Source organism: Nycticebus coucang, chromosome 9 (assembly GCF_027406575.1).
Source record: "Nycticebus coucang isolate mNycCou1 chromosome 9, mNycCou1.pri, whole genome shotgun sequence".
Taxonomy (NCBI): Eukaryota; Metazoa; Chordata; class Mammalia; order Primates; family Lorisidae; genus Nycticebus; species Nycticebus coucang.
Window position 1 is genome coordinate 30439504 of NC_069788.1, and position 15373 is coordinate 30454876.

A 15373-nucleotide genomic window follows, 5' to 3' on the forward strand; every position below is an offset into this window, starting at 1 on the left:
AAAGTAGTAAATAATATACATATTATTTCCGTCAAACTATTTTTATATATTGTTGATGCTGTAATAATAATGAAATTATAAATAGAGATGACTACATTCCTTTGAATATTGAAACAAATAGTCTTGAAGGTTCAAGACCATTTCTGTCTTCTCTATGAAAGTAGATATGCAAGAATGTCTTAACACTATCTTTAAGCAGCACTTCAAACCACTAAAATGTAAATATTAAGTGAAAGCTTACAAAAAATAGGGAAATGTTACTAGACCATCAGATACTTCCTGCCTGACTCTCTGAGAAGAATTTGGGTTTTGATATTCTGATTTCCTGGTTAAGGAAAGAATCACAAAATTTTTATTTTATTTTTTTACTGGGTTATTACATTCTTTAAATTTTTTTATTTTTAATTTTTTTTTTATTAAATCATAGCTGTGTACATTAATGCGATCATGGGGCACCATACACTGTTTTATACCGTTTGACACATTTTCATCACACTGGTTAACATAGCCTTCCTGGCATTTTCTTAGTTATTGTGTTAAGACATTTACATTCTATATTTACTAAGTTTCACATGTACCCTTGTAAGATGCACCGCAGGTGTAATCCCACCAATCACCCTTCCTCGGGCTCACCTCCCCACTTCCTCCCCTCCCTTTCCCCCTTCCCCCTATTCTTTTTTTTTTTTAATTAATATTAAATCATAGCTGTGTACATTAATGTGATCATGGGGCACCATACATTGGTTTTATAAACAATTTGACATCCACGAATGGATTCATAAATTGTGGTATATGTATACCATGGAATATTATGCAGCCTTAAAGAAAGATGGAGACTTTACCTCTTTCATGTTTACATGGATGGAGCTGGAACATATTCTTCTTAGCAAAGTATCACAAAATTTTTAAACTGTCATCCATGCTTGTGTTGCTTGTCTCTGGCTTGGTACTCTTAAAAACTGCCTAAAGAGCTGGTTTTTTTGGAACTTCACATAAAATCATAAACATTTATTCAGGGTCCTACACCTACAAAGTCTCCAGTGAGGGTTATAAGAGCAAGAGAGAAAGTCTGAGAGTTGACCACTGCCATTTGCAATTTCATAACATAAGTCTGAGCACACATGAGGCATACGCATGTAAAGAATTTAGCAAATGGGGCAGCACCTGTGTCTCAGTGAGTAGGGTGCTGGCCCTTGTACTGAGGGTGTCAGGTTCAAACCCGTCCCTGGCCAAACTGCAGCAAAAAATAGCCAGGCATTGTGGCGGGCACCTGTGGTCCCAGCTACTCGGGAGGCTGAAGCAAGAGAATCGCCTAAGCCCAAGAGCTGGAGGTTGCTGTGAGCTGTGACGCTATGACATTCTACCGAGGGTGACAAAGTAAGACTGTGTCTCTAAAAAAAAATAATTTAGCAAATGAATGCATTTCATTTTTGACAATCCAGAGAAAGAAAAACTTTTAAATCTCTTCTGGCCACACTGTGTCATGCCTGTAATCCCATCACTTTGGGATGCCAAGGCAAGAGGATCACTTTACACCAGGTGTTTGAGACCAGCCTGAGCAACATAACAAGACCCCATCTCTACAAAAATTTTTAAAGTTACCTGAGTGTTGTGTCATGCACTCGTAGTCCTAGCTACCTAGGAGGCTAATGCAGGGTTACTAGAACTCAGGCATCTGAAGTGTAGTGAACTGTGATTGAGCCACTGCACTCCAGCCTGGGTGAGAAAGCAAGACTCGGTATCAAAAAAAAAAAAAAGAAGAGTGGAGTCTTAAGCTTCTCCAATTCCTGCATGTTTAGGCAGTCACAGGGTGGGAAGCCACTCTGTGTTCTAATCAGCATTAAAGCTTATTAGGAACTGAGGTAGCCTCCTTATGTTTTCAGCAACACTTAGCAACTTTGTGCCCATTCTTTGAAAGTCAATTTATTTTGCCATTTTATGTTTTAATGTTTTCCTTATGAATGATCTGTTTCTTTTTAGCTACAAAATGTGGTGAGAATCTCTATATGTCCAGTGACCCTACTACTTGGTCAAGTGCAATCCAAAATTGGTATGATGAAAGCCAAGATTTTGAGTATGGTGTAGGACAAAAATATCCCAATAGAGCTGTTGGACATTATACCCAGGTAAGAGGAGGGAACTCTACTATAGAAAGCTGCTCCAAATTAGAACCAACTCCCACTTGTCAATTTGAGGGAACAACCTGAATTGGTATAATATCATCTTGATGTTTGGCTGGTAGGCAATTTGGTAGGCTGTCATTTTAGTCCAGGGTCTACAAAACTCTTGGGAGGGAAGCATAATCTATATTGTTCCTCCAATATAAATGGATCAAGTAGTGAATACAGATAAAAATGTAATATTTTCAAAGCTTATGCTTTCATTCAGTAAGTATTTTATAAGGTATATGGCTATAAACTACAACAGCAACATTTTCACTTTTATATTTGCAACTTTTTAAGAAGAATTTTTCCTCTTTTCTAATGTCCTTTCCTGTGTTTGTTCCCTTATAAATTTATAGCTTGTGTGGTACTCGTCTTTCCGCGTTGGATGTGGAATTGCCTACTGCCCCAATCAGGAGTCCCTAAAATACTACTATGTTTGTCATTATTGTCCTGCGTAAGTATTACCTTTAGAGTTTAAGGCTAGTGATTCCACGTGCAATTTATTGTTTAAAAATTCTCATGTATTAAATAAGCCAGAAGAAAAAGCACACATCAGTAAACGGGCGAAATAAATATTTGGAAATATGTTCAACTTCTCAGAAAAAGAAGCCAGCTTCTTCAATTCACATATAAAATCTGTTATCTTTTTTCTAATTTATAAACCAGCACCTTTTCTCTCACTTGGCCTTCCCTCAACTCAAGTTAACCCAGGAGCAGGTGGAGCATGGAGTGTGCATTTCTCTAGATTTGGTATCATCAGTTCATGCTATTTTCACACTCTAGGAGTGTAGTAGCTTTTTGGTTAAGCAAAGAAGTGCTGCTGAAATTGCAAACAGAGCAAGACATACTGTGATTTTAGCCTTCTGCTCAAATGTTTCTACTCTTGATTATCTTTGTAAAAAAGCATATAGTATTACCATTGCAAATGATTCCTATTCATTCGAGTCTCAGAAGCTTATAAGGAGATCTTCAGTTTATTTCAGAATATAGAGAAAGGTAATATCCTCAGTCTTGCTTCTCAGAATTTTTCATGTAAAACTCCACAACTATCATTTAAATTCTTTAAATGTAGCAGAAAACATGCCCCTTGATTAAATAATATGTTTAAAGTTATCCATAAAAAGTCTTACAGATATATTAAAGACATTTATAACATATCTTGTTAGTTTTTAAATTTTTTAATGTTTGAAATTCTTTACCATAAGAGGGTGGGGAGTGTGCAAAACAAAACATATTACAGAATGTATTTTGAAATGGTAGACGGCCTAAGCAATGTAGCATTCCAGTTTGATAAGTCTTACTTCCAAAGCTATTTTACTGCAAGTATATTATGGTTTAAGTAGAGAACACTGAAAGGCCCTGAATGAAGGCACCCAAACACACTCTCTGGCCCTCAGAGAAGGGTAACTGAAGCTAGTTATTAAAATAGCAGTTGGAATGAATAATGAGGAAAAGAGAGAACTTCCAGGACATTTTTTTTTTTTTTTTGCAGATTTTGGCTGGGGCCGGGTTCGAACCCACCACTCCCAGTATATGAGGCTGGCGCCCTACTCCTTGAGCCACAGGCACCACCCAGGACAATTTTCTGTTTCACAAATTTGCCAGTCCTCACACACATACAGTATAGCTGTATTCTGTACAAGAAGACTGATATTCAGCCACATTGCCATAGATCCTTGTCCATTTAGTACTATTGAGATTTGGACTCCCTTGTATTTTTAAATGAATTAAACAACCAGTACATTAATGATTATTACTGAATAATAGGTTAGTCCCTATAAAAAGATCCCTATATCCTGGATATTGGCATATATCATTTTTTTAAAATAGCATTCCTTTTCATTCATACCATGCCTAGAAACTCACAAACCTTCCTCAGCCCATCCCACACAAATACCCACATGACATTAACTACTTAAAAGTTACAGCTTCCATCTAGACGTAAATGAAAATATACGGTGGAGCAGTATTTTCTATAATTCACATTGGAGAAATTATGGTGTTTCTTCATCTTTCAAACATAAAATGAGATTGTAACAATGAATATTCATTTTTCTACTGCAACCCACTGCTTCTACGGTCTTCTCCTTCATCTGCGGAGGTTATAATTTATCCTTAGTTAACCAGCATCTTGGGATGCACTGCCTTAGCAGTTTGATAGGGTCTGCTAAAAGATGAAGAGAGTGTTGTCTCGTTGAAATACACCTTTGAAAACTTTGGATTTTAATTATTTCAATTTAGTTGCTCAGCCTATGGAATTATGGTCATGGAGATAGGTCAATATGTGAAACATTTTCTCTGAATTAGGTATTGGGAACTGTAATTTTTTCAGTTTTGTTGATATACTAAAAACATTGAATAACCATTTATGTATATTTGGTGACTGATGCTGCCCTTAGAGTACAAATAAGTGAAAAATATTTTGACATTGTGTATTTCAAATTTCAGGGGTAATAATTTGTCTAAAAAGAATACCCCTTACCAGCAAGGAACACCTTGTGCCAGTTGTCCTGATAACTGTGACAAAGGACTATGCAGTAAGTTTGGAATAATTGTAATAAGGAGTTGATATTTTCTTTGCATTTTTAAAGAAATCTCTTAAAGTAAAGCAGTTTAAGTAATGTACTTACCCAAAAGCAAAAAAAGAAAAATACTCCAACCATGTGTTAAAATAAACATTTTACATACTTTAGTAACCTACATATCATTTGTAATGAATGAAAAGAGTATTACTACCCTGTTTCCCCAAAAATAAGACAGTGTCTTATTTTAAGGTATGCTCCCAAAGATGCGCTACATCTTACTTTCCTGTAAGTAGGTCTTATTTTCAGAGGATGTCTTATTTTCGGGGAAACAGGGTAGGTAACATAATGGAGCAGGCACCATAATGGCCTTTTTGTGTTTATGTAGAGCCATTGATATTGATCATATACCTCTCTGATAAATAGTTCATTTCATTCAACTTGTTATCATTATACCAAAAGTGGTATTTTAGCTATGTTAACCAGTGTGATGAAAATGTGTCAAACGGTCTATGAAACCAGTGTATGGTGCCCCATGATCACATTAATGTACACAGATATGATTTAATAAAAAAAAAAAAGATTCAAGATGTATAAATAAATCTAAGGGTGTGTGACCACATTATGGCTCAGCCTAGAAAGGCACACCAGCTATTACTGTTTGTGCTGAGTTCACCAGGCTGATTTTTTCATTTCTCTGCTATAATATAATAAGACTGACTTGCCCCATAATTTGATAGTAGCTTTGGGCACATTTTACCACCAAAACTTAATCTAAGAGGGTTATTTGGAAACTATCAACCCATGTAATATGAAAAGAAGAGATAGGTATGGCTGGATACTTTGCAGACAGCCCTCATACATACACTATTGGCTCACAGAACGCACAAACATAATGTTGCAAAGAGGAGAGAATGAAGTAAAAGTCATACAGCATATTCTTTTTAATTTTCATGATTAAAAGCAAATATAGCTCTTAGTTTTATGTAGGTGGAATGGTTTTGTTAAATTATGATGAATGATAGAGTTAACTCATTCACTGTAATTTTTATCTTTGAAATATGTTCAAATTTACTTAGAAATTCTTCTCACTCAATTGTGTAGTTTTAATTCAGAATATTGATGATGTCAAAGCTATAAATCAACTAATAAAAAATTTGAATGTTTATAAATATGCTGAACACCATTTGCTAAGAGGTTTGATATTTATCCTGTTAGCAATGAACACTGATTGGAAGATTTTAAACAAAAGAGAGAAAAGATCCCTCATGTTGTATAAATAACTTTTTGGCAATAGTATGTAGAAACAGTCAAATGGAAACCAGCTATAAAATTGTTAAAAACAAAACAAAACATTGATTTAAAAGAAAAACAGGGGTGAGATGGAGCAACATGATAGAATAGGACCCTTTAATGTTCATCTTTACAGGGAAGCATCAATTTGAACAACTATATGTGAAAGAATATAAAACTTCCCAAGTCCTATGGATACCACATAATAAATAATAGTACCTGGTTTCAGCATACTAATAAGAAGAGATAGGAACCTCAGGCAGCATGGGGAGAGACAATGTCTACCTGGGACTTTGCTTGGAACCCAATCCCAGGACCTCCATAGTAAAGCACAGCATTAGGTGAACCCTGAAGACTCTGACTCCAGGCATTGGCCTTATATGGAGTTTCTGAATTCACTCCAGCATATGAAAGGGAAATCCACCATTCTAATGGGATGGATTTGTGTCCTGACCCATATCACCATCTGACTATGGCTACTTTGAACTCAGAGTGAATTTTGGCAGTAGGTAGGTGATAAATACCACAGACCTTGGACAAGCTCTGTTACTGCCAGTGGTCTAGCAGGCCCAGGGTTCCTGTATCAGTTGATACCCATGCTGTATCACAAAATTGCTTACATCATCTCATCCCTCAGCCCAAGCAACACAATTGAGTGAGTCACCATCCTCTTAAGGGAAGGAGAAAAAATGTAAGGAGGACATTCCTTTAGAATATAGTACCCAGCCTGCCAAAAAAAAAAAAAATAATAATAATAATAATAAACCAGCAGCAGGAAGAAGCTTGTGGCACCAGAATTCACAATGGCATAGAGGTATAGACAAAGCCTCTAGACCTGCCCTAGCATCAGATGGGACATCTGCCATCCAAGTAAGACAGAGTAAGTCCCAACCCATATTACCACTGGCCCACTAAAGTGGCCTGAGACCCTAAATAAATTTTAGAAGCATCAGTCCATAACAGTTTGGGGCCTTGTGCAAGCCCAGGTGCTATACTAATCTGGGAGGTCCTGGGCTTCAGATGCAACAAAGCATAGCATCACCTGCAGTGACCACAGAATTGCTCCTGTAACCACATCCTAAACCAGGTTTGTGGAAAACCAGGCATAAGGATACTGTCTAGTATCCTAGGGGACACAACTCCAGGCTTAGAGAATTCAACAGTCAGCCTCCTTTGAATTCCTTGTATGCTGTCTTAAGAAAGATAAGTAAAACTATCCAAGAAGGTGAAGACTAGAATAACTTTCTATTTGTTCAATGCCTACATATCGAGATACATCCACAAGCTTGAAGATAATTGAGGGAAATAAATTAAATTAACAAATTAAATAAAGAGCAGTGACCAACCCTGGAAAGATGTAGACGTGTGATTTCTAAGAGAGGGAATTCAAAATAGCTGTTTAGGGGATATTATAAAGCATTAAAAACATTCAGAAATATATCAGATAAATGTTAAAAGGATTTTGAAATAATAAAAATAATTGAATTTTGGAAGTGAAAAATATATTGAGCTAATTAAAAAATGCATTAGAAGTTTCAACAGGGAGGGGAGACAAGATGGCGGACTGAAGCCAGCTTTCAACAAAGGCTCCCGTCCAGAAGGAGAGTTAAGGGACAGGAATTTAGTAAGTATCCTGGTGGACTTGAGCCTCACCAAGAGAGAAGGCTGAAGAACGCACATCAACACCGCTGAGGCAAGTTGTGATCACAAGGACGCAAACAAAAGGTACAAAATCCACCACCAAGCGGACGGGAGTCCCCCTCCCCCATGAGACCGGCTCTAGAGCCCCACAATTGAACAAGCGGGCAGAAATTAAAGGCCCTTCCACTACACTCCACGGGAGAGACCTTCTAAAAACTGGACCTACCTCCCCTACTGGGGTGCCGTGGCGTTCTACTGCCAGACATAGGGCTGAATAAAACTTTGGGAATCCTTTGCCGGCAACCCTGAATCCCCGGCGCTCCCCTCCCGCCCACTGAGGTCTGGAGGCCTGTCCCCCAGGACTTCGGATCCTTGGGTGATTTCTCAAGAGGAGTGGACAGTCCCCGAGTTGCGACTGGTCAGCATTGACTCCGAGGCGCGCCGAGTGAGGAGAGGGCACCGGGCTGAGGGGGAGTCACGCCTCGCGGCACTTCCCTGCGGTGCAGTGCAGCAACCCTCCCCGGGCATACGGGGCCCAAGACTGAATCAGACTCTGGCCTCCCCGCTGAGAGCTGAGAACCCCTACTCTCACTCAGGGTCTGAGGGCCTATCCCCCAGGAGTTCGGATCCTTGGGTGATTTCTCGAGGGGAGTGCACAGTGCCTGAGCTGCGTCAGGTCAGCGCTGACTCTGGGACACGTGAGCGAGGAGAGGGCACTCTGCTGAGGGGAAATCAAGCCTTGGCGGCATTTCCCTGCGGTGCAGTGCAGGAGCCCTCCCTGGACCGTAGTATTGCGTGAAACTGAATGAAACTCTAGCTTCCCCCCGCCCCACTCCCAATCGGGGTCTGGGGGCTCATCCCCCAAGAGTTCTGATTCTTGGGGGATCTCTTAAGGGGTGTGGACCCAGCACAAACTGCGGCCGCTCAGTGCTGACTCTGGGGCGCGGGACAGAGGAGAAAAGGGTCGCCTGAGTGCCCACACCAGAGCAGCAGTTCCCTGGAGGTAGATCAACAGCCGTTTTTTCTTTAACGGCAGAACGCTCACTTCTGGATATTCTGAGGCCACACCCCCTGTCTCCCTGGGCAACCAGAGGAGGCCACCGGTGACACGGCTCACAAACCCGGAAGCCTCCAGGGCGGGGCCGACCTAGAGAGGTGTTCAGACGCAATTCTCCAGCAGCAAAGACGTTTGAACTCAAAACAGCCCGTCTCCTGTAGGCGACGACAGGAACAGAGACAGAACCTCACAAAGTTGTCTGTTCTGTTCTGTTCTGTTAGCAGCAAGCATCAGGGACAGGGCTAAACCTGAGTGAACACCTCCTTCCCATCACCTGCATCAAACACTCAAAGATGTCAGGCCCCATCTCCTCCTGCTAGATAGCGGCAGTCTGCGGGGGCCTGGCAGACTTCCTTGCGATTCAGGCAGGTACAAACCCCTGGAGTGTCTGTTCACTGCAGGCAACTGGGTTAGCCATCTGCAGAGATACCAGTGACTGGGTCCCACGGAGAGGCAAAGTGGGGAAGGAGACGTCAACCTTCCCAGACTGCTCTGTTTGCTGGGTGGCTCCTCCTGACTCCACGCTGCACTGGGGTGAGCTGTGTCAGAGGAGTCACCAGGCCCCTGTGATCCAGTTCCCAGAGACCTCTTGAACCCTTCCACCCGAGACAAGTGCCGATTGAGACAGTTGATTCGGACCTTTTGAACTGGGCTAATAGACTGAGGACTCTTCAGGCGGTGCCCTGGGTGTGCGATTGTAGGAAGGTTTGATTCTCCTTTTCCAACTGGGGCCAGAGGTGGGCAGGCGGGGTGACTTAATTGCTGATTTTTCCACACAGCTGAGACTTCAAGCCAGAGTAGAAGTTGCAATAGGATCGAACAGAAACCAGCTGAAAACAAGACAGAACCACTTTGCTCCACCACACCAGACAGGGCCCCAGTTTCTCAGGCCACAACACTGTACAGGCCCTCGATAAAACCCAAGGGGAAAAACCAAAGGGAGTAAACCATGGGGCGGAATCAGCAGAAAAACTCTGGTAACATGAATAACCAGAATAGATCAACCCCCCCAAGAAAAGATACGGCAGATGTGATTGAAGATCCCATTCATAAACAACTGGCTGAGATGTCAGAAGTCGAATTCAGAATTTGGTTTGCAGACAAGATTAATAAAATGGAATTAGGAATTCGAGGAGAAATTCAAAAATTGTCTCAAGAATTTAACGAATTTAAAGACAAAACCACCAAAGACTTAGACACACTGAAACAAGAACTTACAGCACTCAAAGATATGAAAAATACAGTAGAATCCCTCAGTAACAGAATGGAGCAAGCAGAAGAAAGGATTTCTGACATTGAAGATAAAGTCTTCGAACGCTCCCAATCTCTCAAAGAGGAAGAGAAATGGAGAGCAAAAACGGATCACTCACTCAGAGAGCTCTCATATAATTCGAAAAAAAACAACATAAGGGTTATAGGAATTTCGGAGAATGATGAAGTGGCTGCCAAGGACACAGAGGCCCTTCTACATGAAATTATGAAAGAAAATTTTCCAGACATGCCTAGAGAATCTGAAATTCAGATAGCAGACAGCTTCAGAACCCCAGCACGATTCAACCCCAATAAGCCATCTCCCAGACATATCATAATTAGCTTCACTAAAGTTAACATGAAAGAGAAGATTCTCAAAGCAGCCCGGCGAAAGAAAACTATAACGTACAAAGGTAAGAATATTAGAATAACTGCAGATCTCTCTGCTGAAACTTTTCAAGCAAGAAGAGGCTGGTCATCAACTTTTAATCTCCTAAAGCAAAAAAACTTTCAACCCAGGATCTTGTATCCAGCTAAACTGAGTTTCATCTATGATGGAGAAATTAAATACTTCAATGACATTCATATGTTGAAAAAATTCGCCATAAGTAAACCAGCTCTTCAGGATGTTCTCAGACCTATCCTCCACAATGACCAACCCAATCCTATACCACAAAAGTAAACTCACTCAGAAACTTCGGATCAAACTCCAACTTCCACACTGGCGAAAGGATTAAAAATGTCCACTGGACCTTTGAAAAACTCGATACCCAAAATTCCACCAGACTTATCAATACTCTCCATCAATGTGAATGGCTTAAACTGTCCTCTAAAGAGGCATAGGTTAGCTGACTGGATACAAAAACTCAAGCCAGATATTTGTTGCATACAAGAGTCACATCTCAACTTAAAAGACAAATACAGACTCAGGGTGAAAGGATGGTCGTCCATATTTCAGGCAAATGGTAATCAGAAAAAAGCAGGTGTTGCAATTTTATTTGCAGATACAGTAGGCTTTAAACCATCAAAAGTAAGGAAGGACAAGAATGGTCACTTCATATTTGTTAAGGGTAATACTCAATATGACGAGATCTCAATTATTAATATCTATGCACCCAACCAGAATGCACCTCAATTTATAATAGAAACTCTAACAGACATGAGTAACTTGATTTCCTCCAACTCCATAATCGTTGGAGATTTCAACACTCCCTTGGCAGTGTTGGATCGATCCTCCAGAAAGAAGCTGAGCAAAGAAATCTTAGATTTAAACCTAACCATCCAATATTTAGATTTAGCAGACATCTACAGAACATTTCATCCCAACAAAACTGAATACACATACTTCTCATCAGCCCACGGAACTTACTCCAAAATTGATCACATTTTAGGTCACAAGTCTAACCTCAGTAAATTTAAAGGAATAGAAATTATTCCATGCATCTTCTCAGACCATCATGGAATAAAACTTGAATTGAGTAACAACAGGAATCTGCATACCCATACAAAAACATGGAAGTTAAATAACCTTATGCTGAATGACAGCTGGGTCAGAGATGAGATTAAGAAAGAAATCACCAATTTTTTGGAACAAAATGACAATGAAGACACAAGCTATCAGAACCTCTGGGACACTGCAAAGGCAGTTCTAAGAGGGAAATTTATAGCACTGCAAGCCTTCCTCAAGAGAACGGAAAGAGAGGAAGTTAAAAAAATCTGAAGGAAATAGACCGATACTTGGAAGCACGCCACCTTCCAAGACTTAACCAGAATCAAGTGGAAATGTTGAACAGACCCATATCAAGTTGAGAAATAGCATCAACTATACAAAACCTCCCTAAAAAGAAAAGCCCGGGACCAGATGGTTTCACGTCAGAATTCTACCAAACCTTTAAAGAGGAATTAGTACCTATATTACTCAACCTGTTCCAAAATGTAGAAAAAGAAGGAAGACTACCCAACACGTTCTATGAAGCAAATATCACCCTGATCCCCAAACCAGGAAAGGACCCAACAAGAAAAGAAAATTATAGACCAATATCACTAATGAATATAGATGCAAAAATATTCAACAAGATCCTAACAAACAGAATCCAACAACACATCAAACAAATTATACATCATGACCAAGTTGGTTTTATCCCAGGGTCTCAAGGCTGGTTCAATATACGTAAATCTATAAATGTAATTCAGCACATAAACAAATTAAAAAACAAAGACCATATGATTCTCTCAATTGATGCAGAAAAAGCTTTTGATAATATCCAGCATCCCTTCATGATCAGAACACTCAAGAAAATTGGTCTAGAAGGGACTTTTCTTAAACTGATAGAGGCTATCTACAGCAAACCCACAGCCAATATCATATTGAATGGAGTTAAATTGGAATCATTTCCACTCAGATCAGGAACCAGACAAGGCTGCCCGTTGTCTCCATTGCTTTTCAACATTGTAATGGAAGTTTTAGCCACCGCAATTAGGGAAGAAAAGGCGATCAAGGGTATCCATATAGGGTCAGAAGAGATCAAACTCTCGCTCTTCGCAGATGATATGATTGTGTATCTGGAAAACACTAGGGACTCTACTACAAAACTCCTAGAAGTGATCAAGGAATACAGCAGCGTCTCAGGTTACAAAATCAACATTCATAAATCGGTAGCCTTTATATACACCAACAACAGTCAAATTGAAAAAGCAGTTAAGGACTCTATCCCATTCACAGTAGTGCCAAAGAAGATGAAATATTTGGGAATTTACCTAACAAAAGACGTGAAAGATCTCTATAAAGAGAACTATGAAACTCTAAGAAAAGAAATAGCTGAAAATGTTAACAAATGGAAAAACATACCATGCTCATGGCTAGGAAGAATCAACATTATCAAAATGTCCATACTACCCAAAGCAATATATAATTTCAACGCACTCCCTATTAAAGCTCCACTGTCATATTTTAAAGATCTTGAAAAAACATTACTTCGTTTTATATGGAATCAGAAAAAACCTCGAATAGCCAAGACATTACTCAGAAATAAAAACAAAACAGGAGGAATCACACTACCAGACCTCAGACTTTACTACAAATCAATAGTGATCAAAACAGCATGGTATTGGCACAAAAACAGAGAAGTAGATATCTGGAATAGAATAGAGAACCAAGAGATGAATCCAGCTACTTACCGCTATTTGATTTTTGACAAGCCAATTAAAAACATTCAGTGGGGAAAAGATTCCCTATTTAACAAATGGTGCTGGGTGAACTGGCTGGCAACCTGCAGAAGACTGAAATTGGACCCACACCTTTCACCATTAACTAAGATAGACTCTCATTGGATTAAAGATTTAAACTTAAGACATGAAACTATAAAAATACTAGAGGAGAATGCAGGGAAAACCCTTGAAGAAATTGGTCTGGGTGAGTATTTCATGAGGAGAACCCCCCAGGCAATTGAAGCAGCTTCAAAAATACACTACTGGGACTTGATCAAACTAAAAAGCTTCTGCACAGCTAAGAACACAGTAAGCAGAGCAAGCAGACAGCCCTCAGAATGGGAGAAGATATTTGCAGGATATAACTCTGACAAAGGTTTAATAACCAGAATCCACAGAGAACTCAAACGCATCAGCAAGAAAAAAACAAGGGATCCCATCACAGGCTGGGCAAGGGATTTGAAGAGAAACTTCTCTGAAGAAGACAGGCGCACGGCCTTCAGACATATGAAAAAATGCTCATCATCTTTAATCATCAGAGAAATGCAAATCAAAACTACTTTGAGATATCATCTAACTCTAATGAGACTAGCCTATATCACAAAATCTCAAGACCAGAGATGTTGGCGTGGATGCGGAGAAAAGGGAACACTTCTGCACTGCTGGTGGGAATGCAAATTAATACATTCCTTTTGGAAAGATATATGGAGAACACTCAGAGATCTAAAAATAGATCTGCCATTCAATCCTGTAATTCCTCTGCTGGGCATATACCCAGAAGACCAAAAATCACAACATAACAAAGATATTTGTACCAGAATGTTTATTGCAGCCCAATTCATAATAGCTAAGTCATGGAAAAAGCCCAAGTGCCCATCGATCCACGAATGGATTAATAAATTGTGGTATATGTATACCATGGAATACTATGCAGCCTTAAAGAAAGATGGAGACTTTACCTCTTTCATGTTTACATGCATGGAGCTGGAACATATTCTTCTTCGTAAAGTATCCCAAGAATGGAAGAAAAAATACCCAATGTACACAGCCCTACTATGAAACTAATTTGGGACTCTCACATGAAAGCTATAACCCAGCTACAACTTAACAATAGGGGGAAGTGAGAAGGGGGGGTGGGTAGAGGGAGGGGAATCGGTGGGATCACACCTGTGGTGCATATTACAGGGGTATTTGCGAAACTTGGTAAATGTAGAATGTAAATGTTTTGGCACAGTAACTGAGATAACGCCGGAAAGGCTATGTTAACCACTGTGATAAAAATGTGTCAAATGGTTTATGAAGTGAGTGTATGATGCCCCATAATCATATCATTGTATACAGTTATGATTTAATAAAAAAATTAAAAAAAATAAAAAAATAAATAAAAAAAAAAGTTTCAACAGTAGTAATGATCAAGCAGAAGAAAGAATCAATGAGCTCAAAGACAGGCTATATGGAAATATAGAAAAAAGGAAAAGGAATGAAAAAGAATTAAAAAGATTATGAGATCTATGGAAATAGCATTAAAAAAATGTAAGAGTCATCGACATTCAAGAGGAAGTAGACATTGAGAAAGAGGTAAAAAGCTTATTCAAAGAAATAGTAACAGAAACCTTTCCAAATCTGGAGAAAGATATAAATACTCAGTTACAAGAAGGTCAAAAGTCACCACAACACTCAAATAAGACTACCTTAAGTATTATAATGCTCACACTCTCAAAGCTCTATGATAAAGAAAGGGCTCTAAAAGCAAGCAAAAAGAAGCAAATAACATAAGAGGGAGTTTCAATAGGCCTAATAGCAGATTTCTCAATAGAAACTGTGTAGGTCGGAAGAGAGTGGATTGACATCCTCAAGTGCTGAAAAAAAAGAAATGTCAACCAAGAATACTATACCCAGCAAAGCTATCCTTCAGAAAAAAAGGAGAGATACAGACTTTCACAAACAAAACCTGGAGGCATTTATCAGAAACCAGACTCTCTTACAAGAAATGCTAAAGGGAATTCTTTAGTCTGAAAGAAAAGATTGCTAAAGTGTAGTAAGAAAATACCTGGGGATATAAAATTCATTTGGTAAAAGTAACCATACAGACATGTGTAGAATAATACTATAATCATTGTGTTTACACTAATATCTTTACCATAAAACTAAAAGATGAAACTACTAAAAAGTAATAAAACCTGCAGAAATTTGTTAAGAGGCAATATAAAAAGACATATATATAGAAACACTCAAAA

At 39.2% G+C, this 15373-nt stretch overlaps 1 protein-coding gene across 1 annotated transcript in view; it reads left to right on the top strand.

Moving 5' to 3' along the window:
• Positions 1–15373, top strand: part of LOC128594153 (cysteine-rich secretory protein 2-like) — a 28673-nt gene that overhangs the window by 7678 nt on the left and 5622 nt on the right. Inside the window, exons 4-6 of the mRNA XM_053602698.1 lie at positions 1981–2126; positions 2522–2619; positions 4614–4702. Of these exons, the coding sequence (XP_053458673.1) occupies positions 1981–2126; positions 2522–2619; positions 4614–4702 (333 nt within the window). The remainder of the gene's footprint in view (positions 1–1980; positions 2127–2521; positions 2620–4613; positions 4703–15373) is intronic.